This window comes from Giraffa tippelskirchi, chromosome 4 (genome assembly GCF_054371585.1).
Source record: "Giraffa tippelskirchi isolate mGirTip1 chromosome 4, T2T-mGirTip1v1.2.pri, whole genome shotgun sequence".
NCBI classification, from domain to species: domain Eukaryota; kingdom Metazoa; phylum Chordata; class Mammalia; order Artiodactyla; family Giraffidae; genus Giraffa; species Giraffa tippelskirchi.
In genome coordinates, this window is record NC_137278.1 from 157,251,688 (window position 1) to 157,279,277 (window position 27,590).

Genomic DNA, 27,590 nt, shown 5'->3' on the forward strand with positions numbered 1-27,590 from the left:
TCCCTTTGCCTGCTTCTTTGTCAGGGCGCATTTAAGGAGGGAGATGAGAGTCCATGGAATGATAAGGTGATTTGTTTCAGCATTGTTTTTAGATTGGTCAGAGGATATTCTTGTTGTACTACCACTTGGTGATTTGTTGTATTCTAGAAGAAACAAACTTAACAAGAAAGTTAAAGGTACATGGCCCAAAGATTAAAAGAAGTAGAAAAGCTGCTCAGGGGCTAACCAGGAGAAAACCAGGACCAGACATTGGTTTGTGACATTAGTGTTTCTCTTGGTACAAGAAGATGCAAGAATTTGGGCTCATAAAATCTTTACCTGAAAACATCTGACTATCTGAAGGCCAGTTCTTCTGGGCTTTTCCCAGAGCACAGAGTACCTTATTTCTGATCTCCATTCTGAGCTCCTTTCAAGGGGTGTTGAAGGTCAGCAGCTTGCAGTGGTCATGATGTAATCTTTGTAGAGGCAGCTGGCAAGTGACAACTCCCAGTCAGCAGGGTCCTTTCATAGCCACATATTTGAGCATGTTTTGGGGGCATTTCATGCCCATTGTGTCCCACAGTGCTGGGAAGGCTCATTCTCAGGTCTAGGGAAGATTCCATTGATAGGCCACTCAGGGTGCTGTTACTGGACCAGGCCTCGTGAGTAGCAAAAGTCTCTGGACCATACCTGTCTTACTAGTCTCTTGGTCCAGGAAAATATTTCCTCTTGTTGCTTCTTCCCATATCTAGAGTTACATTATTATAATCATTGATCTCATATGGAACTGCATATCAGCATTTTATCACAGGCTCAGTCACACATTTATTAACATAAGAAACAATCTTCTGAAACAAGAGACATAGGAAATAGTATAGCTAGCAGCTATTAAGGTCACAAGCAAGAATTTAAGTCAAGAACTTTCATTAGGTATAGCCCAGCATACCCCTGGTCATCTGACTTAGTTAAATGATTATAGACAGGTGTGACTCTTCTGGTTGTACATCATAGAGCATCTGACCTTTATCGAAAGGTTGGTTATTGAGATAAGCTTTAGAAACAAACTTAGAGTGTCCTTTTTAATAACTTAATTAAACCTTTTAGCAATATAACATAACAGTAAGGAACTCTCTCAGAAGTGAGTCATAGTAAACACAGACCTTAATTAACAAAACTAGAACTTAATATTAAGTGAAATGTAATTTTTTGTCATTGTGAGGGCATTAACCCTGTAGCCAGGGAAGGCTTTAACCCATCAAATAAAAATGAGGTTTGTCAGGGAGCCTGAAAAATCCAAGCGGTCGTCTTGGATTTCCCATAGCCCTGACTCTTTGATATACAGCTATTGTTAACCCATTTTTAATTCCCTGATTGAGGAGTAGACTATTGGCATGTTTTAAGGACATCAGAATAGCAAAAGTCTAACAGTGAAGGGTTAATTTTTGTAGAAGCAGAATGAGCTTTTACATGTACCATAATCTTAAACAATGCTTATTTACTTTACCAAAGTAACAAAAGACTTTAAAAACAAATAAAATCACTTAAAGGCAAAGAAATTCATAATCTGTTATTGAAAGCTTCATTCTAAGAAAACTTTGTTCTCTTAACATAGAGAATAGACTAAATTCCAGTCTGTTACCAGTTTCCCAGATAACAAACAAAAGTTTTTATTGGTTAATCTTAGAGAAGTCTTTTCCATAAATCTTGAAATAGCAGTATTCTTGCAAAGGCATCAGAGTGAAACCATAGAAGGCATGTTAAAAATCTGATTAAATTGCAATTGACAAAGTAGCCTGGCCATTGCTGTGACATGTAACACTTTAATATGATAACTAGAATTATAATTGACTGCATTTGTATCAGGGCATATCAGATCTATATGAATTCCACATAATTTTAGGATATCTATATTAGTAACATCAACCATATAATATGACCTGAGAAGACTTATCATCCCTTCAACAATACTTCCCATGTAACTTAACATGTCTAAGGAACCCAGGTAGTTTAATAGCTCTTTGGGATGTCTCAGGGGCCCTCTGAAGCATCCCAAAGTCATCCTCATAAAATATGTGAGAGGCCCCCAAATCTCTTGGTGGACTTGATGATGATGAAGTCCTGAACAAATCCAACTCCAAAATACTGGAGTGACAGTTGTTTTTCAAATGTGTAGGTAAACAAGTGACAAGAAGAAACAGAAAATAACCCAATCAAATAAAATAAACCTCAAAAATTTTACCCTAAACAAATGAAGGTTTTTGAACCCTTGACAAAGACATCAAAATAACTGTCATAAATATGATTACTAAATTCAGGAAAGTGGCAGTGTTTTAGTTTTATTGAATTTATTCTGAATTATTTGAATAAATTTTTTTCCAAAATAATAGAGAATATGTGAATTATATACAAAATACATAATATCATGATCAATATTTACCTTCAAAACATGTATTGAATTTCACAAAATAAATATCTTGACATTAAAAGTCCGATGCAAGAGTACATATCTCTTTGGACTGAATTTAGTGTATGTCCACTAAAAAATATAGTCACAACCTGAAAGAAGAGAGCTATTTTATTTGGTGAGAATGTTTAGGACTCTGAGCCCAGGAAAGAGCATCTCAGTAGCTCTGAGAAAACTGCTTCAAGAAGACAGGAGAGGAAGTCAGACTATATACAAGTTTGCAACAAAGAGAGTAGGCAGTCTGAACACCAAAGATCAGGTATCAAATTAAGGAATTTAACATTCTAGGTATGGGAAGATGCAAGCCTCTAGGTTCACCTAATTAATTCCTTTCATAGACACCTCAGCTATCTGGAGCCAAATCCTGTTCCCTTGTTCACCTTAAGGAGTTGCAAGTGGCTACCTCTTGCATCAACCCCAGGTACTCAGCAATCACCATTAGGGAATGAGACTGCTGGATCTCAGTTTTGGGAGCCCTCATTCACAATTGGGACTTCCCTGGTGGCTCAGACAGTAAAGCGTCTGCCTACAATGCAGGAGACCTGGGTTCAATACCTGGGTGGGGAAGGTCTCCTGGAGAAGGAAATGGCAACCCACTCCAGTACTCTTGCCTGGAAAATCCCATGGACGGAGGAGCCGTAGGCTACAGTCCATGGGGTTGCAAAGAGTCGGACACGACTGAGAGACTTCACTTTCTTTCACTTCTTTCACTCACAATTGGAGGCCAGAAATTGCTGATGGTTGTGACATTTCTTGTTTGTTGATATGGCAGGAGATATTTTCATTTCACATGTAATATCACACAGGACATATAGATTCTTTAAACCATGGGAAATATCAATGTTCATCTTGAAAATACACAGGAAATTACACACTCATTTTGAACTCTATATTTGAAGTACAAGGTGGTATCATAGGATCTTTTCAGGGACTGATTAAGAGAATTAAAACTATCTTTTCACATTGTGCTATGTCTTAAAGAAATACATTTCATTTTTACAAAAGTTCTGCATGAGAAATAACCTTTATTATATTTTTAAGTGTCAAAAAACAATACACGGGAGAAACAGGAATTGAAGTAGAAGCAACAAACTTGGAAAATAATATATTAACTGTAAGGTGGCATGTTAAGAGACTATAAAGACCAACCATAGTTATACAGACTTTAAGGAACTTCAGGAATTAACCAAACTGCCCTTTAAAGTGTCCTTTATTGTTGACTGAAAAATCATTTATTGGCAGAAAAGATTGCTTTATAGACCATGTCTTTGAAGGCTTGTTTCACTTGCTGGTTTCTCAGGGTGTAGATGAAGGGGTTCAGCATGGGGGCCACAGAGGTATTGAGAATAGCTACTCCTTTTGTCAATGATGCCTTTTCTTTGGCCGAGGGATTCGCATACATGAATATGCAGCTTCCATAGGAGATGGAGATGACAATCATGTGAGAGGAACAAGTGGAGAAGGCCTTTTTTCTCTGACTGGCAGATGGGATTCTCAGAATAGTTCTGACTATGTACATATAAGACAAAATCACTAAGGCCAAAGTGAATAGCAAGGTAACCAAAGCAAAGTAAAAACCAATTATTTCTAGGAACCATGTATCTGAACAGGACAATTGTAAAAGGGGGAAATAGTCACATGCAAAGTGATCAATGACATTGGAAGCACAGTAATCCAGCTGGAGGAGAAGCATAAGGGGCGGGAAAATGGTTAGAAACCCGCCCAGCCATGCGCAGAGCACAAGCAGGCTGCAGAGTTTCCTGCTCATGATGGTTGTGTAATGCAGGGGCTTGCAGATGGCAACATAGCGGTCATAGGACATGGCGGTTAGAATGTAAAATTCAGTCACCCCCATGAAAATAAAGAAAAACAGTTGGGTTGCACAACTGTTGTAAGAAATAGTCTTGTCTTTGGTAATAATTGCCCCCAGAAATCTAGGGATACACACAGTAGTAAAGGAGATTTCTAAGAAAGAGAAGTTTCGGAGGAAGAAATACATTGGCGTCTGCAGATGGGAGTCCACCAAGGTTAAAGTGATGATGGTCAGGTTTCCAGTGACACTTAATACATATGTGATAAATAAAAAGAGGAAAATCACAATCTGAAGCTCAGGATCATCAGAAAGGCCTAGAAGGACAAACTCTGTGATCACTGTGTGGTTCATCTCTTTCTCTTTTTTCCTCTTTTTTTCTTCTTTTAAATATACGTAGGTGGAAAGTACATTAAAGGAAGAGATGAAAAATATAATTCATTATGATCAATATCTTCATCAATACAATTCTAAAGCATTCTAATTCATGCCCATGTTGTTTTCTTTTAATTACCTTATTTACAATTTATCTTAAAATGTATTTGTGGGTCGTGTTTTATATAATAGTTCTCTTATTCTAAATCTAACAGGAGATGTTAGGAAATCTTTATACGAGTCATATTATTCAGAGATGATAAATGAATTCGATACTTTTTCTTTGTCTAATTTATGCAAGTCATTGCAGTTTTGTTGGGATAATCCTATAAAACATACATCATTTTTTGTCACGTAGATATCAGAAGACACTGCCATCTAAAAGAGAAGTGGATGATCTTACTTCCATCATAAAATATAAATGAAACTTAGAAGAATAAAGTAACAACACCTTTTATGAAACAAGAAATCAATTCATGATTTTCTTAGCAAATAAAATAAACTTTAAAATGTTTAATGACTAGATCATTTAATTACCAGTTTTATTTTTATATTAGTATTTATGAATGTAATTATCAGTATGAAAATATACTATAGGTCTTAGATATTATTTACAAGAAAGTAGAATAGCCTAATTACTTTACTAAATAACATTCACTTAATGGTTTGTCTGATAATTTGTTTGAAATCATTAATGTTTGACATTCTCTAAGATTTTCTATGAATATATGTATAGAAACTCTATATGCATAGAAAACTATGTATATTTTTGAGCTTAAAAGGATATGCAGTATTTATCAACTTTTTATTTTGCATTGAAACACAAACTGAAAAGTAACTACTTGCCTCAGATAGTAGCAGCTCTGTCACGCAGACTTTAGCCCAGTACATTTCCCATTTGAACATCCTTACTTTTCAGCTATTAAGCTTTATGAAAAACTGTTTTAGTCCCTTGGAGTTCTACCCCACATTCATCTTTTGCATGAGGTGACTGATCCAAAAGGATATTCCAAAAATGTAGAGGAAAACCTCTTCTATGCATCCAAAGCCATTCAGCTGATTCCCAGCTCCACTGGATGTATCATTCTGCATATCTGGTTTGCTAAAATCATGATAGTTCCCTTATCTTATTTTAGATTTTCACATTTCTTCTGTGAATGCTGCTGCTAAGTTGCTTCAGTCGTGTCTGACTCTGTGCAACCCCATAGATGGTAGCTCACCAGGTTCCCCCATCCCTGGGATTCTCCAGGCAAGAATACCGGAGTGGGTTGCCATTTCTTTCTCCAGGGCATGAAAGGGAAAAGTGAAAGTGAAGTTTCTCAGTCGTGTCCGACTCTTAGTGACCCCATGGACTGTAGCCTACCAGGCTCCTCCGTCCATGGGATTTTCCAGGCAAGAGTACTGGAGTGGGGTGCCATTGCCTTCTCCAACTGCTGTGAATAATAGAAGATAAATCATTGCTACTCTGCCAGACACTAGTAAACATCACAGGAATCAAATTTGATTATTTTTTCTCTATTTTATGATGATTCATGGAAATAAAAATGGAATACTAGAAACCTTAAGAAGATGTGGAAGTATACCATCATCCTCTTCCACAACGTTGGTCTAGAAGTTTAAGGGAGCAATATTTAAAGTGAGAACTGCAAGTGACATGGCAATGTGGGGTATTATGAGTGTAGATTTTTAAACTAGGATCTGGCATTCAGTTGCACTAAATGCTCGAACATTCAAGTTTAGGTGCTGTGACCTATGAAGAGAGATATGCGTTGATCTCCTGGGAACAAAGTCCAGGCAACAGCTGTGCTAGGACGTGGCCCATCAGGGATTTCTGGAAGCTACCATCGGTGTTCTCAGAGCCTCCTGACTCTTCTATAGGGAATCTCTCTTGGGAATGGTTATGTTCATCCCACAGAAGAGTTCAATGAGGACTTCTACAACATAATGCCTTTCATTATTAATCACAATTATTTAATATTTTTGAGTAATAAAATAGATGTGAAATCTTACAAAAACAGCACTCATTCTGCTTTAGTTTTAGTCATATTCTTGACGTATAAAATTTTCTACATATACACTTCATTGCTTATCCTTAGACTTCATCATTGTTGGAGCTTCAAGAAACAAGGTTCTTTCATAATTCTAAGTTATATAAGAACTTTATTAAATATTAAAAGTAACAAGGGAAAAATAATGTACAAGGGAACTTCCATCAGGTTATCTGCTGACTTTTTAACAGAAACTCTACAAGCCAGAAGGGAATGGCACGATATATTTAAAGTGATGAAACGGAAGAACCTACAACCAAGAATACTCTACCCAGCAAGCCTCTCATTCAGATTTGATGGAGAAATCAAAAGCTTTCCAGATAAGCAAAAATTGAGAGAATTCAGCACCACCAAACCAGTTTTACAATAAATGCTAAAGGAACTTCTCTAGGCAGGAAACAAGAAAAGGAAAAGACCTACAAAAAATAAACCCCAAACAATTAAGAAAATGATAATAAGATGATACATATTGATAATTACCTTAAATGTAAATGAGTCAGATGCACCAACCAAAAGACATAGACTGACTGGGTGGATGAAAACATGTGCATGTATGTACTTTCAATTACTATATCACTCTTCTTAACTTCCCAAACTGTATGTAATTATTTTATATTATTAGGTTAATCATGTTCCCGTTATAGCTTGCAATTTCAGTGATCTTTTATTTTTTTATCTGGCTAATGATTGTGAAAACTGATAAACATCTTTTACAATTGTGATTATGTAACTATTACTCACTTAATATCATTGTATCATGATTGGTCAACAATAGAATTCTATATCATCAACACTAACATTTAATAGGAAAACCTATAATCACATTTTAAAATCAAGATGCATATCTGAATTATCTTGGGATTTTTTGAAAACTACAAATGCCCAGGTATTGCTTTTTTTCTCCAAAGCTCCATATATGTTTCTAAGGAGCAGCTATGTTTAAAAAGAACTGGACCATAGGATGATCTTTTACTTTTATCTAGTTGGTTTCACTTTTTGTATTTCATATTCAGTGCTCCCATCTCATTTAGTTTTGTTTTCAGATTTCTCCATCTCTTCTACTTCTTTTTTGATGTCCTTTCTCAAGCCTTAGTAGAACATATCAAGCATAGTAGAACAGTTTTATCAAGAATAGTAGAACAGTTTTCATATACATATATATAAATAGTATGTGTAGTCTATATGTATATCTTAGAAAATTTATGATTTTTTTCCTAAAAAAAAATTTGACATTTTGGCTCAACTTGTTTGACTTAGTATTAATAGAATGCTATATTTCTAATTATAAAAATAGATATACAATAAGCAACAAAGTTTCACTGTATCACACAGGGAACTATAGACAATATCATGATAATCTATAATGGAAAATAATTTGAAAAATAATATATGTGCATGTGTGTAACTGAATTACCTGGCTATGCACCTGAAACACTGTAAGTCAACCATACTTCAATAAAGTATATATGCTATGAAATTTAAAAAAAGAAATGTAGTTTTATGGTACTCAAGGATGAGAATATGCAAAGTATTTTAAGATCACTATAGAAAATTATTCTACACTATAAAGTCTTTAAAGCATGTAAAAGACTATGTAAATAATCACTAAAATGTCGCAGAACATTACAATGTTTACTGGGCTTAAAAAAAGATTAGAAACTCATATATACAAATTCTTTATACATTAATAGTACTTCTGATAATAATGAGGAGGAAAAGAAAGAGGAGGGCAGAAATAATTTTTTTCAACAATTACTATAGTCCAGATCTATTCTAATTGTTTTCTTCATATTACCTCTTTGAATCCTGCTGACAAGTTTATGAGGTACCTGTAATTGTCATTCTCTTGCAGAAATATTTCTCTTATCTTTTTCTCTGGAAATATTTTATAAGATTGTCGCCCAATTGGTCAAAGTTTATGGGAAATTTTAAAACAGCAAGTGGATGGACTATCTATAGCCCACTGGGCAATTTTGGCTCATGAACTATTTTTATTAAAAGCTTTATTAGACATGCCTTAGCCCTTTCATTTACATGTTGTTCATAGCTGCTTCCACACTACAGAGGGGGAGAGTTAGTTACCTCAAGGACTTATGGTCTACAAATTCTAAATTATTAATATATGACCCTTTTATAGAAAAACTATGTCGACTTGTGATATTGATTATCAAAATGCTCAGATTGCAAACATTTATAATAACCACTAAGGAATTTGCATAGAGTTATGTAGAGAGCTGTATTATCTGCTAATATCAACATAAACTCTCTCATATCTTTTGCAATAATTTTACAGTTCTTTTAATTACCAGAACTACAGCTATCTACAATCTATGGTATATTTTTTTGAGTCATTAAGAAGTCACAATTATCAATCAAGTCTAACTTCAGTATTTTCATGTTTCCAATTAAGCTTAGAAATTATAAATGTCCAGCATGAGGGGAGGAAAAAGTAGCTGTATGTCTTCCCTACAGTGTGGAAATCTCCTCAGTATGGTTTATAAGTTATATTCTTTGTGTTTCAGCAAATGAAGTATCTAAGACTCTCAACTGAGTATAGTACATGAATATCACAACTTAGTTCAATGAATTATGATTATAGTGTTTCTATAATAATGATTTAAAAATGTAGGAGGAGTTTGAGCACTCTCCATTATTATTTCAGTTTTTGACTTCATAGAAAACAGAAAAAAAAAATGTTCAGGGCCAGAATTGCATGATCTTGTACAATTGTTCATATAAATTCTAATCAGTACATTTTCCATATGATGTCATACTCTAATGCTTAAAATAAGCATTTTTAACAAGAAAATCTAAATTTGTATATAATAAAACTTTGCTACTGTTAGTTTCTCTACTACCGATTAGGCATATAACTTAAAAAGGCAATTAATTAAAAAAAATACATTTGAATCGGTTCTATTGAGATGGATGAAACTGGAGCCCATAATACAGAGTGAAGTAAGCCAGAAAGAAAAACACCAATACAGTATACTAATGCATATATATGGAATTTGAAAGATGGTAACGATAACCCTATGTGCGAGACAGAATAAGAGACACAGATGCATTGAACAGTCTTATGGACTCTGAGGGAGAAGGTGAGGGAGGGACGTTCTGGGAAAATAGCACTGAAACATGTATATTATCATATGTTAAACAGAACACCAGTCCATGTTCGATGCATGAGACAAATGCTCGGGGCTGGGGCAATGGGATGACCCAGAGGGATGGGATGGGGAGGGAGGTGGGAGGGGGGTCCAGGATGGGGAGCACGTGTGGACCCATGGCTGATTCATGTCAATGTATGGCAAAAACTACTGCAATATTGTAAAGTAAAAGAAAAAAAAAAAAACTGAGGTCAGAGTCCATGTAATAAACCATAAAAGAAAAAAAAAAAGGCAATTAAAAGAATTGTATGTATAAGCTATTATCTCAGAATAGCCACAAATATGAGAAAGTTATAAAAAAGAAACCTCTTAGTTATTGATTATCAAAAGACCAGCTTAACATCAAGCATTTATTTAAATATGCAACAGACCGTAGCAAATGTAGTCATATTTGGTATCCAGCAACTACAAATTGGCAATTGGCATGGGTACTTGCCATGTAACCTCTACAAGGATTAAATCATGTGCTGCTGCAACTGCTGACCTTCACCCCCTGAAGGAGTGAGGGTAGAGAGAAGAAATGAGGCACTCTCTGCTCCAGGAAAACTGCCAGGACAGGTCTTCAGATAGTTACATACACTCAGGAGCTGATTTTATGAGCCCAATTCTTGTATCTTCTCATATCTAGAAAAGTACTAAAATTCTTCATGGTGCAAATTGTTTCTCATGACTGGCAGAAGCTTCACAAGACCAGCAGAAATTCTAAAATAAATATGTACTTAATTGTATATAATCCCCATTTATCAAAATCACATATATACCATCCTTCCCCTGTACTTCTTTGCAACAGTTTCTCAGGTTTCTCAGAGTTATTTGAGGCACGTGTCTCCTGGGTTGCTCATATTGCCCACCTAAAAACTTAACACGCAGCTCTCAAGTTTTTTAAGTTGCCAGTTTCTTCAGGCTTTTTAAAAGAATTGTTATCATATATATGTTAATATTGGCATTCCCCCAAAGCAGGGTCTGTATCATAATTTTCCCTAAGCAACTATTCATTATAACAGTTTTTTGAATTGAAGAATAATATAGTGATGTTTGAATGGCATCATAGACTCAATGGACCTGAGTTTGAACAAATTCCAGGAGATAGTAAGTAACAGGGAAGCCTGGCTGCAGGCTTCTGCGACCAGGGAGTCTGCAGTCCATGGGGTTGCAAAGAGTTGGAGAAGACTGAGGGACTGAACAACAGCACAGAAAATGTTAAACTCGATAATGGGAAAAGTTTTTTGATTTCTCAAGAAAATGTAATTACATTTTTCTTTTGGTTATACTGTTTTTCACATAGTTACAAAGTAGGCCACAGTATGAAAAGGAGAGTATGTGCAAGATTCTAATAAGACTGTAAGAATATGTTTATAGTCTTTGTGCAGTAAATCAAAAATAAGGTTAGATATGATTTAATATTCAATTAATTTCTAGAAAGAGTGATTTCTGGTGAAATCGAAAAACACTATTCTCTCTTGTGTTCACCTGCTCTGCCTTTTCTGACTTTAATTTTCTAAAAATTAGTGAGAAATAATGAAATTAAAAATGTTTCAAAGAAGGAAATAAAGTCACTCCCATAGTTACAGACTGGAAAACCAGTCCTAAAGGAAGAAAAGTACATGAGAGAAGGACTGCAAATTGAATGGAAAAAAACTGTATACATATGTATAAGCATATATATGTGTGTGTGTGTGTATATATATATATATGAAGAATTCAAATTTGAATGGCAAAAAGAAATATACATATGCAAATATCCTTGATAAAGTGCTGGCAATAAAAATATGAATGATGAAAAATGAATCTAGGAAGGCTGTGTGGATATTAATAGATTTTGAAATTCGGGGATTTTCATTTAATTGCTTTTCATTCATATGTGTCTAATTCATAAAACAGGACTTTTATACTTTCATTTGCTTGAGAAAAATACAGTCCTCCTTGACATGTCCATGAAGGCTCGCTTGACTTGCTGGTTCCTTAGGGTATAGATAAAGGGGTTCAGCATGGGAGCTATGGAGGTGTTTAGCACAGCCACCCCCTTGCTCAAAGACACCCTGTTCTTTGCTGATGGATTCACATACATGAAAATGCAGCTGCCATAAGAGATGGAGATGACAATCATGTGGGAAGAACACGTGGAAAAGGCCTTTGTCCTCTGAGTGGTAGAAGGGATCCTCAAAATTGTTCTGATGATATATGTGTAGGACAGAATTATTAATGCCAAAGTGAACAATAGAATAAACACAGCACAGGAAAACCCTACTATCTCTAGAAATTTGGTGTCTGAACAAGAAAGGTATAATAAGGGGAAATAATCACAACTAAAATGGTCAATAACATTGGACTTACAGTAATCAAGCTGTAGGAAGAGCATTACTAATGGGAATATGATTAAGAATGAAGCCAGCCAAGAGGCCAAGACAAGCAGTGTGCAGACTCTGTGATTCATGATGGTCATGTAATGCAGGGGTTTGCAGATGGCAATGTAACGGTCATAGGACATGGCAGCCAGAAGATAAAACTCAGTGACTCCCAAGAAAATGAAAAAAAATAACTGAGCCATACAATCATTAAAAGAGATGGTTTTATCTCCCGTAATAATGGTGGCCAAGAACTTGGGTATACTGACAGTTGTGAATGAAACTTCTAATAAGGAGAAACTTCTGAGGAAGAAATACATGGGGGTCTGGAGGTGGGCGTCCAGCAGGGTCAGGGTGATAATGGTCAGGTTCCCAGTGACGCTGAGCATGTAGGTGATGAGCAGAAAGACAAAGGTCACAACCTGAAGTTGTGGGTCATCTGACAGTCCCAGGAGGATAAACTCTCTTATTTCTGTGTAGTTTCTCATTTCTTCTTCTTCTTCTTTTGAGTAACCTTCAGGAGAAAACACAAAGAGAAGATATAGAAAAGGGGATTATCCATGTATAGCACTGGGATTTGTCTCTGGAATTAAACCTACTATGCCCTGCTAACAAAATTCCGGAGATTGTTTAAAAGTTAATGAAATAGATAACTTGTTTTGAAGTAAGTTTTTACTACATGTCAGATTTGTGTTTCACATAGACTGTTACTTTATAAAATCCCTAGTTTACAAATTGGCATTAGGCTAAAAATATTTTTAAAAATCTTATACATACAACATATCCTTCACAGGAAAAGCAGGGATTATAATCGATGTTTTTCTCAAACCTAGGAAATACAGGAAGAGAAATGCTACCTGTTGACTCTTAAAAAGAATCTCTACAGGAACCCCTCTTATTGGGATACTCTTTGTCTTTTCTTCAATCTCAGTAAAATCATCCTATCCTAATGTCTGTCACCTAGTTTCTCATATAATGATTGTTTCCTAGTGTAATATAGAAGAGCCAAATGTGTCAGGAAAAAGGCCATTCAGTGCATATGTTTCCAAAAGGAAAATCACTGAAGATAAATCTTTAGCTACCTGACAGATTTCTAAGTTTTGAGTCAGACACACTCATCTTCTCAACCTCCTACTCATCTGAAGCCCCAGATAATGGAATAAAGGAATCCAGGTCATGTATCTGTTTTGGTGGTCTTCTCAGATATTAGATAGTCAAGAGTAGAAAGGAGGCAGAGTGGACATTAAGTTTATTGGATCTGTGTCATGAGCTAAGGAAACCAAAGTGTGTCAATATCTAAAATAAAACATTACCTTCAGGAGAACACTATTTTTCTTCCAAATCTCTCCTATCTATTATTAGCATTCTCTCTCTCTATATATGTATATTCTGAGTTTTATATTATATTTTTATCTACATTAATATTCCCTTAATAGAAGTTCTGTTTTGTCAGTCTACTAGTATAATCCATGAAAGTGCAATAAAGTCTTTATTTTGTCATCATAACTAACAGTAGCAGAAATCATTGAACCAGTTTATTTCAATATCTGCCTCATTGACTATGGTAAAGTCTTTGACTGCATGGATCACAACAAACTGTGGAAAATTCTTAAAGAGATGGGAATACCAGACCACCTTACCTGTCTCCTGAGAAACCTGTATGCAGGTCAAGAGGCAACAGTTAGAACCAGACATGGAACAACAGACTGGTTCCAAATTGGGAAAGGAATACATCAAGGCTGTATTTTGTTACCCTGCTTATTTCACTTCTATGCAGAGTACATCATGCGAAATACCAGGCTGGATGATGCACAAACTGGAATCAAGATTTCCCGGGAAGATATCAACAACCTCAAATATGCATATGATACCACTCTAATGGCAGAAAGTGAAGAGGAATTAAAGAGCCTCTTGATGAGGGTGAAAGAAGAGAGTAGAAAAAGTGGAAGCAGTGACATTTTCTTTCTTGGGCTCCAAAATCCCTAAGGACAATGACTGCAGCCGTGAAATCAAAAGATGCTTGTTCCTGGGAAGAAAAGCTATGACAATCCTAGACAACATATTTAAAAGCAGAGACATAACTTTACAAAAAGATCCATACAGTCAAAGCTATAGTTTTTTTGGTAGTCATGTATGAATGTGAGGGTTGGACCATAAGGAAGTCTGAGCACCCAAGAACTGATGCTTTCAAATGATGGTGCTGGAGAAGACTCTTGAGAGTCCCTTGGACTGCAAGGAGATCAAACCAGTCAATCCTAAAGGCAATCAACCATGAATATTCAACGGAGTGACTGTTGGTGAATGAAGCTGCAATACTTTGGCCACCTAATGTGAAGAGCCAACTCATTGGAAAATACCCTTATGCTGACTCAATGGACATGAATCTGAGCAATCTCTAGGAAATAGTGAAGGACAGGGAAACCTAACATGCTGCAGTCAATGGGGTGGCAAAAAGTTGAACACAACTTAGTGACTGAATAACAACAACAATAACAAATTTCAATATCATTCATTTTGTGAATTCTCATTGACTTGTAGCTTTTACATCCTAGTGTCAGGAGAGAAATTTTTGCAATAGAATACTTAATTTCAAGGTGTGGGTTTGTTTATTTGTAGCATGTAATTTATCATAACATTGCAAAAATTTTCACAATTTTTTTCTCTACAAACCTGAGCTCTCTTTTCATTTACTCCTCTGTATAGCAAAAATTAGAGCTGGTGTTGATTTAGGGAAAATTCCAACTGAGGTCAATGGTGGCCAGTTCACTGGGAAAAAATGTGATGTTCACATTAAAATGAACCTATCCTTTTGCTAATCCTCAATGACTAGATAAAAAAGTTTAAGAGCACTTATAAGAAAAGCAAGCCTTACAAGGATAATTTCTGCAGGCAAATTTATGGCAACTCAAGTTTTGATAGATATTTAAAATTTAAAAGTCATTGTTCTCAATGAATAATCCTCTGCAATTAACAGCTATTTATGACTAATCTGTAAATCATTTCTGAGATGTGAGGTGTCAACCATTCCTGGGATGTTTTTGGTAATGTAATGAAGAATATATCCAAGTCTCTAAGTCATCATTTCATACTTTCCTTACTAATGGCTCATTCACGTTTTTTCTAGTCCCAGGAAACTTAGGATAGAAAGCTTCATTTTCCTTTCTGTCTCTTTCTTTTTAATGAATTCTAGTGTCTTGGATAGCTCAAATTAGGCTTGTGGATCTTTGAAAACGAAAATCAACCTATATAATAAGCAAATGTTTGCCATTGAGTTAAATAAAATTTGGGGTTAAATAAAATAACTGGAAATTATTTTCAGGACACATCTGCTATTCCAGAGTAAATTGTAAGTATGGCTTCTTTGAGAAAAGATCACCAGCATTCCCTGAATGCTACAATTAGAAAAAGCAACAATATGTAAACTTCTATTAAGGATTGAAAGATTGTTTTCCTTATTTTATCTAAATTGTGAGACATGGGTGGGAAGTTCCATAAATTCCACAATATAATTGGAAACAAAAATTAGCTTCTCACATTCTCTTTATGTACTGATTTTACTATTCCTAACTTTAAGACTCCTAAGAAGTCATAAGTAATGCTATGAACAAATATAAACTCAAGAGAGTTTGCACCATCAGTATTAATAAAAGTGCATACGTGCTCAGTCATGTCCAACTCTTTGCAACCCTATGAACTGTAGCCCACCAGGCCCCTTTGTCCATGGGATTTTCCAGGCAAGAATACTGGTGTGAGTTGCCATTTCCTCCTCCAGGGGATCTTTCCAACCCCAGTATGGGTCTCTTGAATCTCCTGCACCGGCAGGTGGGTTCTTTATCACTGAGCCACGTGGGAAGCTGTAGCATTATTACAATTATCTGTCTTTCCCTATCAATTAAGGATCTTTTTCTTGGTGTTAGGTTTATAAATTAGGATAATTTGTCATAGAAGAGAACAGAATATTGGTTAAATTTTATATCTTGGGTAATAGTTTGGATTTATAACAACCCTAATTTTTTTCTAGAATGATTTGTTCCACTGCTGACTGTGCTTGCTGACATCTAATACCATGTAAGAACTTCATCATGACTGTATTAAAAAAAATTCATAAGAAGAGTCAATTTAGATTATTTTCAGTTAGTTCAGAATTCTGTTTCTCTGACTCCTCTGAAAAAAGGCAACTTACTTTTTCTTAATGGAAAAGGGGAGTCAAATCAAATTAGTCAGATCAACACAAAAACCCATATGATTAGGAATAATGAAGGAAAAAAATGTAATCACCTAAATCACTCTTAGAATCTGTGGGTTTCCATAGAGATATTCTATTTCTCCTAAATGTCTATTTGTTAACTAGTATCTATATTTGAAGATAATTTTTAACCTAAAAAGGAAAAGAAATTCTTATAAAAATATAGCATCAGGTCTTAATTTTAATTATTTTGTGTGGGATTATTGGGGATTTGCATTCCAAGAGATCTGGATTAAAAATACAACTCTCTCTGAGTTATAAGTTTTTCTTTTCCCCACTGTGAAAATGAGGATAATATTTCATAGAATAATTGTGATGGCTAACTTAATTAAAAGTAAAATTAAATTATATAAAATTTTAAAGCATGTATTCCCACACAGTAAATACTGTTCTCTTTATTAGTCCTACAAATAAAATAAATTATTACATTTGAGGAAGATGGTCCCACTATAAGATAATAGCAACCACTTTGGAGGAAACTTATTTGAGAGACAGTGCTAAGGTTTATGTACTTTTGATCTCATTGATTCATTGCAATAACCTTATGTTACCTTTGAAAAAACTGACAATGAGAGATTAATTATTATAAAAAAGCATACAGCTAGTTAAAGGTCAAATTGGAATTCTATACCCTTTCCTCCTGAAACTGAAGCATGTGTTACTTATCAGGCATATATTCAATTAGCAGGACCAAACTCAGAGTAATTTTCTGAAAATTAATAAATTAGTATGACAAACAGGAAACATAAACAGACTCATTCTTCAGAATCTTTGACATATACAGGAAGGAATAGCAACCCAAATTATTCATTATTTATTTCACCTGATGAAATGCTAAGCTAAGAATTAATAAATCAGTGCTAAGGAAAGGAAAGTTTTCATTGGCTTTTACTTTACAATCTTACCTCTATTTCTACAAATGCATCACATTAAGTGGCAGAAAATATTAAAAAATACTGGTAACTATTTCAAGTTTAGGTTAAGATATTTAGCATTTGTAAAAATACTCTGTCTCAACACATTTGCAATTATCTTCTTTCTACAGCTATTTTTCTTTGATGCATTTTGCTTTGTAGCCATGGGAGCAAAAATGGTGAAGGGTATCAAGATGTCATTACTGTGGTTCTTTATGGACATGATTTTTATATGGATTTTTAACCTGCATAAGCCACATGTAGTTTTATCACAACATATGCCCATGGCTCATGGGAAGTACTCCAGTGAATCAAATGTGCCAACAGAGCCAAGAGGAAAATACTCAAAGGATTATACATATGTTATCAATATTTGTACCAATATTGAATTAGTAAACTTGGTGGACAATGTCCATAGAGATAGAAAAGCATGAGAAGTAGAGCAGAAACATATGGAATATTTGCAAAATTTTTGGAAGAGGTTTTCTGAATTTGGTAAATCAGGATTTCCCTAAAGTATAGACATTTCTTGACCTTGCTGACTGAAATATTGGGATGAATGAATCTTATATGTAAACACTACATTTCCTTTCTTGTGTAATAAAATGTCCCCATAAAGTGGCTCACTAAGCTATTAAGTATAAAATAAATTATTCAAAAGATTAAATAGAGAACAATGAAAAGAAGAATGAGATACAGTATCATGCTCAGTGAATTCCCATAGAAGGCATGGGAAAAGTTAGATTAAATAAATTTTAAAGTCTTCAATATGTTCCAAGAATTTTCACAGGTCATTTTCCCTTAATAATGGTGCTAATTGTTGAGAAGTATGTACTACCCAGAGGCCTCTTTTCATTTGATTGGTTCTGGTAATTAATGAAAGCATAAAACCTAGGAAATCTGCAAAAATTTACAATTCAGATTCCTTTAATCTAATTTTAGAAATGACCAAAAAAACTCCACATCTGTTGACTCAATCACTGTTATTCATTCAACAAACATTGAGAACCTGCTGTCTTAGATACTATAGGAACACTGTGGATACAATAGAATCAAAATAGATATGAACCCACCTTTACTCAGCTTGCTGAGGAATCTCCAAACACAAATCTGAGGATAGACATCCTCAGAAAAGATTGGAGAGGCCCCCAGTGTCTCTAGGTGGACTGAGTAGTGATGGTTTCCCCTTAACAAATGCAGGTTTAAAAGTCTGGGAGATGTGGCTGTTTTACAAATGTGTACATAACAATGTCAATTTACAAGGGACATAAAGAAGAGAAAATGATGCAAATAAAATGAATCTCAAAAAATAGACCCTATATAAATGTAGGTTTATGAACACTTGACAAAGAATTCAAAGTAATTGTCATAGACATGAGTATTAAGTTCTAGAAAGTGGCAGTGTTTTAGTTATAATACATTTTTAAAAATTATTTGATTATAAATATAACTTACTATGTATTTTTATAGAATTCATATATAAATTCTATAAAAATACATAATATCATGATCAATATTTACCTTCAGTATATATATTGAATTTCACAAAATAAAAACCTCTACTTTAAAAGTGCAATGCACGAGTACATATTATCTCTTTGACTGAATTTAGTGTTCTATCACACAGAATATATAGCTTCTTTAAACCATAGGAAACTATCAATGTTCACCTTGAAAATACATAGGAAATAACACACTCATTTTGAAACTCTACATTTGAAGTACAGTGTGGCACTTCATAGCATCCTTTCAGGGACTGATTAACAGAATTAAAATGATCTTTTCACAAAGCGCTTTGTCTTAAAGAAATAAATTTCAGTCTACGAAAATTCTGTAGGAGGAATAACTTTATATATTTTGAAATGTCGATAAGCAATGAGCTGGAAAAACTTAGCTTGGGAATGAAAGTAACAGATTGGGAAATATATTAAATGTCATGTGTCAGGTTAACAGGCTATAAAGAGCAAAGGTAGTTATTAATGAATAGGAGGTTAGGAATTTCAGGATTTAACCTAATTGTTCTTTAAAGTGTTCTTTATTTTTTGACCAAAAAAAAAAAAAATTATTGGCAGAAAAAGACTGCTTTATAGACCATGTCTTTGAAGGCTTCTTTCACTTGCTGGTTTCTTAGGATGTAGATGAAGGGGTTCAGCATGGAGGCCACAGAGGTATTGAGAATATCTTCTCCTTTTGTCAATGATGCCTTTTCTTTGGGGAGGGATTAGTGTATATGAATATACAGCTTCTATCAGAGATGGAGATGACAATCATGTGAGAGGAACGAGTAGAGAAGGCCTTTTTTCTCTGACTGGCAGATGGAATTCTCAAAATACCCTGATAATGTATGTATAGGACAAAATCATTAATGCCAAGGTGAATAGCAAACTAACCAAAGCAAAGTAAAAACCCATTACTTCTAGAAGCCATGTATCTGAACAAGACAATTGTAAAAGGGGAAACAGTCACACAAAAAGTGATCAATGACATTGGAAGCACAGTAATCCAGCTGGAGGAGAAGCATAAGGGGCAGGAAAATGGTCAGAAACCCGCCCAGCCATGCGCAGAGCACAAGCAGGCTGCAGAGTTTCCTGCTCTTGATGGTTGTGTAATGCAGGGGCTTGCAGATGGCAACATACGACAATGGCAATTAGAATGTAAAATTCAGTCACCCCCCACCCCATGAAAATAGAGAAAAATAGTTGGGCTGCACAATTGTTGTAAGAAATAGTCTTGTCCCTGGTGCTAATTGCCCCCAGAAATCTAGGGATGCACACAGCAGTAAAGGAGATTTCTGAGAAAGAGAAATTTCGGCGGAAGAAAATACATGGGTGTCTGGAGATGGGAGTCCATCCAGGTTAGGGTGGTGGTAGTCAGGTTTCCATGGACACTTAATACGTATGTGATAAATAAAAAGGGGAAAATCACAATCTGAAGGTCAGGATCATCAGAAAGGCCTAGGAGGACAAACTCTGTGATGACTGTATGGTTCATTTCTCTCTCTTTTTTTCTGAATTTTTTCTTCTTTTAAATATACATTAAAGGGAAAAGATGAAAGATATAATTCGCTGTGACCAATATCATCATCATTAATGTAGTTCTAAAACATTCTCTATAATTCATGTCAATGGTATTTTATTTTGATTATCTTATTTGCATTATTACTTAAAACATATTTTGAATTCTGCTTTACATATTAATTCTCTGATTCTAAATCTAGCAGATGAAGGAAATCTTCATGTAATAAGTTGCATTATAGAGAGATGATAAGTGAAATAAATCAATGCTTTTTTGATTTGTCCAATTAAATCATTGTAGTTTTGTTGGAATAATCCTATAAAATATATGATTTTCTTTTTTTCTGTCATGTATTTATTAGAAGATACTACCACCTAAAACAGAAATGGATGATCTCACTTCCTTCACAAGATCAAAATGAAACTTAAAAAACTAAAATAACAACCCAATACTTTTATGATATAAAAAATTAATGACTTACTTAGCAAATAAAATAAATTTTTAATGATGAAATAATTTAATTACTAATTTTTTATTAGTATTTATGAATGTAATTATCAACATGATATGAGAACATTGCATATATTTTACATACGCATTTACAATAAATAGAATAAATAACCTAATTATTTCATTTAATAGGGGACGTATTCACTTATTCAATGATTTGTCTTATCATTCCACTGAATGATTAATATTTGGCATCTACTATGATTTTCTAGGAATTTACATATAGAAACAGTTTTATGTTTTAGCTTAAAACGATATGCAGTATTTATATACTTTCCATTTTGCACTGAAGCACAAATTGAAAAGTAACTCCTTGCCTCAGATCTTAGCAGCTCTGTTACCCATATTGTAGCCCAGTGCATTTTCTGCTTGAATATCATTGTCTCTTAGCTATTAAGCTTTATGAAAAAGTGTTTTATTCCCTTGTAGTTCTGCTCCACATTTTTCATTTGCATGAGATGACTGATTCAAAGGCATATTCCAGATATGTATAGCAAAGCCTCTCCTATGCATTCACAGCTCTTCTGTTAATTCCCAGCTCTGCTGCACATATCTTTCTGTGTATTTGGTTTGCTAAAAATCGTGAAAACTCCCTTCTCCTTATTTCATATATTCATACTTCTGCTATGAATAAAAGAATGGAAAATCATTGCTTCTCTGCTAGACACTATCGAATGTCACACTAATCAAATTGGATTATTTTTTTTCTCTGTTTTATGATGATTCATGAGAATAAAAATGTTCAGAAACCTTAAGAAGATGTAGAAATATACTATCCTCTTCAGTAACATTGGTCTAGAAGTTTAAGGGAGAAATATTTACAGAACGAGTTGTAAGGGATATGGCAACATTTAGTTTTACAAGTATAGATTCTGGTGTCTCCAGGACTAGGATCTGGGGTCCCTCTGGTTGCACTAAAAGCCAAATACTCAAATCTAGTTGTTTTGACCTATGAAGAAAGACATGTATTGATCTCCTAGGAACAAAGCAAAGTCCAGGCTACATCTTTATTATGCTGTGGACCATGGGGAATTTCTGGAAGGCACCCTTGGCGTTCTCAGTAACCTCCTGACTCTCCTCTATAGCGACCTCCCTTGAGAATGGTTATGTTCATCCCACAGAAGACCTCAATGATGATGTCTACAAAACGATCACTTTCATTAATCACAATTATTTATTTCATGAGTAATAAAATAGATGTGAAATCTTACAAAATAAGACTCTTAATCTACTTTATTTTTAATCTTGATATATTAAAATTTTCTACATATACAATTTTTTTGCTTATCCTTAGACTTTATTATTTTTGTAGCTTCACAAAACAAGGTTATTTCTAAGTTATATAATAACTATTATAATACACATAATGTCCTCACAGTTTTTAAAAACTGCTGTTACATAGGTTAACTGAGTCCTCACTATTGATAGCAATATTTAATTGCAGTGTCAATTTTGTCCATCTTATTGTTCATCTTGGCCTTTGCATGTCTTTATCATGTCTTTGACATACTAGTGAGAAATATCACAAAATACAAACCTTTTGTTTCTTTCAGGTTCTGGCCAGTGAATTATTGTTCCTTATTTCCTTTGTTGTTGTTTTATTTTTTCCCAATACTTTGATGGTGAAAATTATATGTAATCAGATAATAATATGCCATACATTGTTATATAATTATTAATATATAAATAACACATACCATATAATAGCTACTTTATATCAAATACATTTATATATTTCAATGAAATAACTGTATTTAACATAAAGAATACAATAACAAATTTATATAATAAAATAATAATAGAGTCACTAATGCAGAACTAGATCACTGCTGGGGTGCAAGTCTGCATGAGAATTATTTACTGGAAGAGAGGCACTGGGAAAGAGTACAAAGAAAAATAGAAGAACATGGTAGCATAACTCGTATCTGTTACAGGGCATGTACTGTTTTTATTTAACTCAGTAAAGGAGCATTTTGGCAGAGATGTCTCTATTTCACAACGATTGATACCTTTGTCCACTTCCTCTTTTTTTCAACTCTATTGAGACACAACTGACATATAACATTGTATAAGTTTAAAATGTACATGTTGATTTTATACACTTATATATTGTGAAATGATTATCACAGTGGGCTAGTAAACATATCTATCACTCACATAGTTCCTATTTACTTTTTTTGTGGTGAGAGCATTTAAGATTACCCTCTCAGCAATTTTCAATTATATAACACAGTATTCTGATATCAGCTTTGTGGTGATAGCAATATGACCAATATGATGAATGCATTTACCCTAAGAGCCCAACTAACAAGCAACAAGGAACTCTGTGTTATTCATGAAGGACACACCCACAGTAATGCTTCGCTAGATTAAAACCTCATCCACACGATGGAGGCTTAATCTGGGTTTAGATCTGGGGATTTTTTTTTCTTTTGCAATGATACTCCAGAAATATGCTGAATTAATTTTTTTCATCCTTAGTATCCATTGTTGATCAATGGCTGGAGCCATTAATTTTTGTGGTACAAAATCGTTCTATTATTTTTAATCTGCTTTCCAATAAGAATTTTGTGCCATAATATTGCTAACACTTTATACATTTTTCCTGTTTCTTGGCAGTCAGGGATGATAGTTTGAAGTTATCTGTTTTTATTGATTAAAGTTGACACTTTATATTAAGCAAACACAAGTTTTTTGTTTGTTGTATTTTTTTAAAATCAGTCTCTTATATTGGCTAGTATAGCTCACAACCTCGTGCAAGTTACACAACTTTACTGAGCATCAATTTACGTATTTGTAAAAATAAGAAAATAGTGTCAAATCTGCCAATTAGTTCTGAAGTTTAAATAATTATTTTTTTAAATATGTGAAAACAAATATTTAGACAATCACCATTACTCTTATACTACCTGGAGTTTTATAAGAACACTATAAATAATATATATTTCTTGTAGAGAGCATTTATTCTTTCAGTTCATATGCTGAACTAGGTATGTCAGTTTATCCCTGGAATGAAGAATTGTTCAATAGACGAAAATCAATCAATGTGAGACACTATTTTAACAGAACAAGGGATAAAAATCACACGAGTATCTCAGTATATGTAGAAAAAGCATTTGGCAAAATTCAAAAACTTTTCAAGATAAAAGCTCTCAACAAACTAGTAACAGAAGTTACCTCGACACAACAAAGAGCATATATGAAAAGCCCACAGCTAATGTTATTTGTTGTTCCGTTGCTAACATGTGTCCAATTCTATGTGACCCCGTGGAATGCAGCATTCCAGGATCCTGTCCTTCACCATCTTCCCGAGTTCACTCAAATTTATGTCCATTGAGTTGGTGATGCTATCTGACTATCTCATTCCTCTGCTGCCTCCTTCTCCTTTTGCCTTCAAGCTTTCCGAGCATCAGGGTCTTTTCCAGTGAGTCGTCTCTTAGCATTAGGTGGCCAAAGTACTGGAGCTTCAGCTTCAGCGTCAGTACTTCCAGTAAATATTGAGGGTTGATTTTCTTTAGGATCGACTGGTTTGATCTCCCTGTAGTACAAGCGACTCTTAAGACTCTTCTCCAGCATCACACTTCGAAGGCATCAATTTTTTGGTGCTCAGTCTTATTTATGGTCCAACTCTCACATCCATACATGACTACTGGAATGACCATAGCTTTGACTATACAGACCTTAGTCGGCAAAGTGATGTCTCTGCTTTTTAATGCACTGAGTTTGTCATAGCTTTTCTTCCAAGGAACAAGTGTCTTTTATTTTCATGGCTGCAGTCACCATATGCAGCCAAAAAAAGTTTGGAGTCCAAGAAAATAAAATCTGTCACTGTTCCTAGTTTTTCACCATCTATCTGCCATGAAGTGATGGTAACTGGATGCCATGCTGTTAGCTTTTGGAATGTTGAGTTTTAAGCCAGCTTTTTCACTCTCCTTTTTAACCCTCAGCCAAAGGATGAAACATTACACTCAAAAGTTAAAAACTGAAAAAAATTTTTCTTAAAATTAGAAACAAGCAAGGAGGCCCTTGTATGCAATATAGTACAGAAAGTACTAGTCAGAATAATTTGACAAAATTGATCAATCAATAAATCAGTCATCTCTATTTGCAGGTGACATGATTTATAATAGGAAACTCTACACACTGTGATTCATTTCAATGTATGGCAAAAACTATTACAATATTGTAAAGTAATTAGCCCCCAACTAAAATAAATAAATTTATTTAAAAAAAAAAGAAAATTACCACAAACATAATAAAACCCAGAAAAATAAAATATCTTTATTAATTATCGGCTAAAAAAAAAAACTTTTAAAGTTGCAGAACATAGAATCAACATTAAAAATGTAAGTTGCATTTTTATACTATTAATAAGCTATCTGAAAAAGAAATTAAGTAAAAAATGAAAGTAAAAAATGAAAGTTGCAATAGTACCAAAAGGAATAAGATACTTACGAATAAACTTAACTAAAGAAGTAAAAGATACATACACTGAAAAATGCAAAACCTTGATTAAACTAAAGACATAAACACATGGGAAAACATTCAGTACTCATGGATTAGGAAACTTATGTATATGTCCTGCTCCCCCAACAAAATCGACAGATTCAGTGCAGTCCTGTCAAATACCAATGGCATTATTTTTTTTTACAGAAACAGAAAAAAAAATTCTAAAATTTATAAGGAATCACAAAAGACCATGAATAGCCAAATAAATCTTGAGAATAAAAACTAAAGCTGGCTTCCAGATTTCAAAATATATTGAAAGCTATGATAATTAATTTGATAGAGTACTAGCGTAACAGTAGACATCTTAACCAATTACACAGCATGGGGAGCCCAGAAAACACTCCAGTACATACAGTCAAATGATCTTTGAAAAGGGTGCCAAAAACCCATGGAGGGGAAAAGACAGTCTTTTCAAGGAGTAGTTATGGGAAAACTGGTCATCTACATGCAAAAGAAGGAAATTCTACCCTTACCTTACACTGTACACAAAATCAACTCAAAACAGATTAAAGCTTAAATAGAAGACATAAAGTTTTAAAACTCTTTTGAAGAAATCGTAGGGGAAAAGCTGCATGATATTGGACTGGGCAATGATTTAATGGATATGACCCCAGGAGCATAGGCAATAAAAGTAGATAGAACAGTGGGATTACATCAAAATAAAAAGCACTTTCACCAGCAAAGAAAGAGTCAACAAACAGCAGAGTGAAGAGACAACCTATAGAATAGAAGAGAATATTACAAACACTGTATCCGATAAGGGGTTAATGTCTAAAATATGTATGAAAGTCTTACTACTCAGTAGAACAAAACCAGGACAAACCCCCAAAACCTAATAACTTAATTAATAAAAGGGCTGAAGAGTCAAGTATACATTTTTCCAAAGAAGACATGCAAGTATAAGGAGATAAATGGCCAACAGATATATGCTAGATGCTTAATGCCACTAATGTTCAGAGAAAGGAAGATCAAAAGGACAATATTAAATCACCTCACACCTGTCAGGATGGTTGTTATCAAGATGATAAAAGACAAGTGTTGATGACGGTGTGGAGAATTTAGAATTCTGATACATTGCCGGTGGGAACGCATATTGTGCAGCCACTATGAGAAACAGTACGGATTTTCTTCAAAGAATTAAAAATAGAACTACCATGTTATCTAGCAACCCCATTTCCAGATATGTATTTAAAATAATTGAAATCAGGGTATCTAAGTGATAGCATTTTCATGTTCACTACAGCAGTATTCACAATTGTTAAGATACGGAAACAACCTACATGTCTAGGGAAGGATGAATGGATACAGAAAATACAGTAAATACCTTTAATAGAATAGTATTGGACTATTATTCAGCCTTAGAAAAGGACCAATATCCCAATATACAGAACAGCATGGATGAAGCGTGAGGGCCTTATGCTAAGTAAAATAAGCCAGTCATAAAATGTTAAAAACTGCATGAATTCACTTAGGTGACAAACCTAAAATTCTCAAACTCATAAATTCAGATAGTGGAATAGTGGTTGCCAGGGGGTAGAGGGAGAGGGAAATGTGGATATTGCTGAGCAATTGACATAAAGTTTGTTATAGTTAACAACACTGTATTGTGTCTTTAAATTTTTAAGTGGATAAATCTCATATTAAGAGTTATTATCACCTCAAAAGTATAAACTGTATATATCTGTAGTGTCTGATATGCAGGATAATGTTAATAATCATTATTATAATTTATTGATAGCTAATTATGTTATATGCTTTACAAATTCATTTTCATTTCTATAGTAAGTTATATATACCTGGCTTACCTGAACTTACACCTGACTTACTGATGGGGAAATATATGCTTAGAGGTTATAGAAACCTTAAGTTTGTCAGATATTCACCTTATTTAATATACAAATTGTATTTGAGATAGGATAGAAAGAAATGGAGAACCCACTCTTCCCTTTAACATTTGAATCCCCTTCTATTTTCAATCACTCCCATCCTCACCCCCTCCCCCTCTTTTTTTTAGAGAAAACCTGTGGTATATCTCTCATGTGTGTGTATCCCTTAATGATTATTAAGAATGTTGCACTACTAATTAGGTTTGTATTTTCTATTACTAAAATGTGGTTTATATAAATGAGGGTTTTTTTGGTATCTATAATCTCTTCACCTACATACATACACCCACTTTTCCAAATACTTTAGGCACTTATTAAGGCC

At 34.3% G+C, this 27,590-nt stretch overlaps 2 protein-coding genes and 1 pseudogene across 2 annotated transcripts; all 3 read right to left on the reverse strand.

Moving 5' to 3' along the window:
• Positions 1-3,671: 3,671 nt before the first annotated feature.
• Positions 3,672-4,607, reverse strand: LOC145545115 (olfactory receptor 6C3). Its single transcript, XM_081588836.1, has one exon. The coding sequence runs from the start codon at positions 4,605-4,607 to the stop codon at positions 3,672-3,674; it is 936 nt and encodes a 311-aa protein (XP_081444962.1).
• A 7,130-nt stretch (positions 4,608-11,737) lies between these two features.
• Positions 11,738-12,676, reverse strand: LOC145546930 (olfactory receptor 6C1-like). The gene has a single exon (XM_081595279.1). It carries the CDS (start codon positions 12,674-12,676, stop codon positions 11,738-11,740), a length of 939 nt encoding a protein of 312 aa, XP_081451405.1.
• Positions 12,677-19,410: 6,734 nt separating this feature from the next.
• On the reverse strand, positions 19,411-20,339 carry LOC145545686 (olfactory receptor 6C3-like; annotated as a pseudogene).
• Positions 20,340-27,590: the final 7,251 nt, after the last annotated feature.

Coding starts and splice junctions, on each gene's coding strand:
- LOC145545115 (XM_081588836.1), bottom strand. CDS start 4,607: ATGAACCACACAGTGATCACAGAGTTTGTCCTTCTAGGCCTTTCTGAT.
- LOC145546930 (XM_081595279.1), bottom strand. CDS start 12,676: ATGAGAAACTACACAGAAATAAGAGAGTTTATCCTCCTGGGACTGTCA.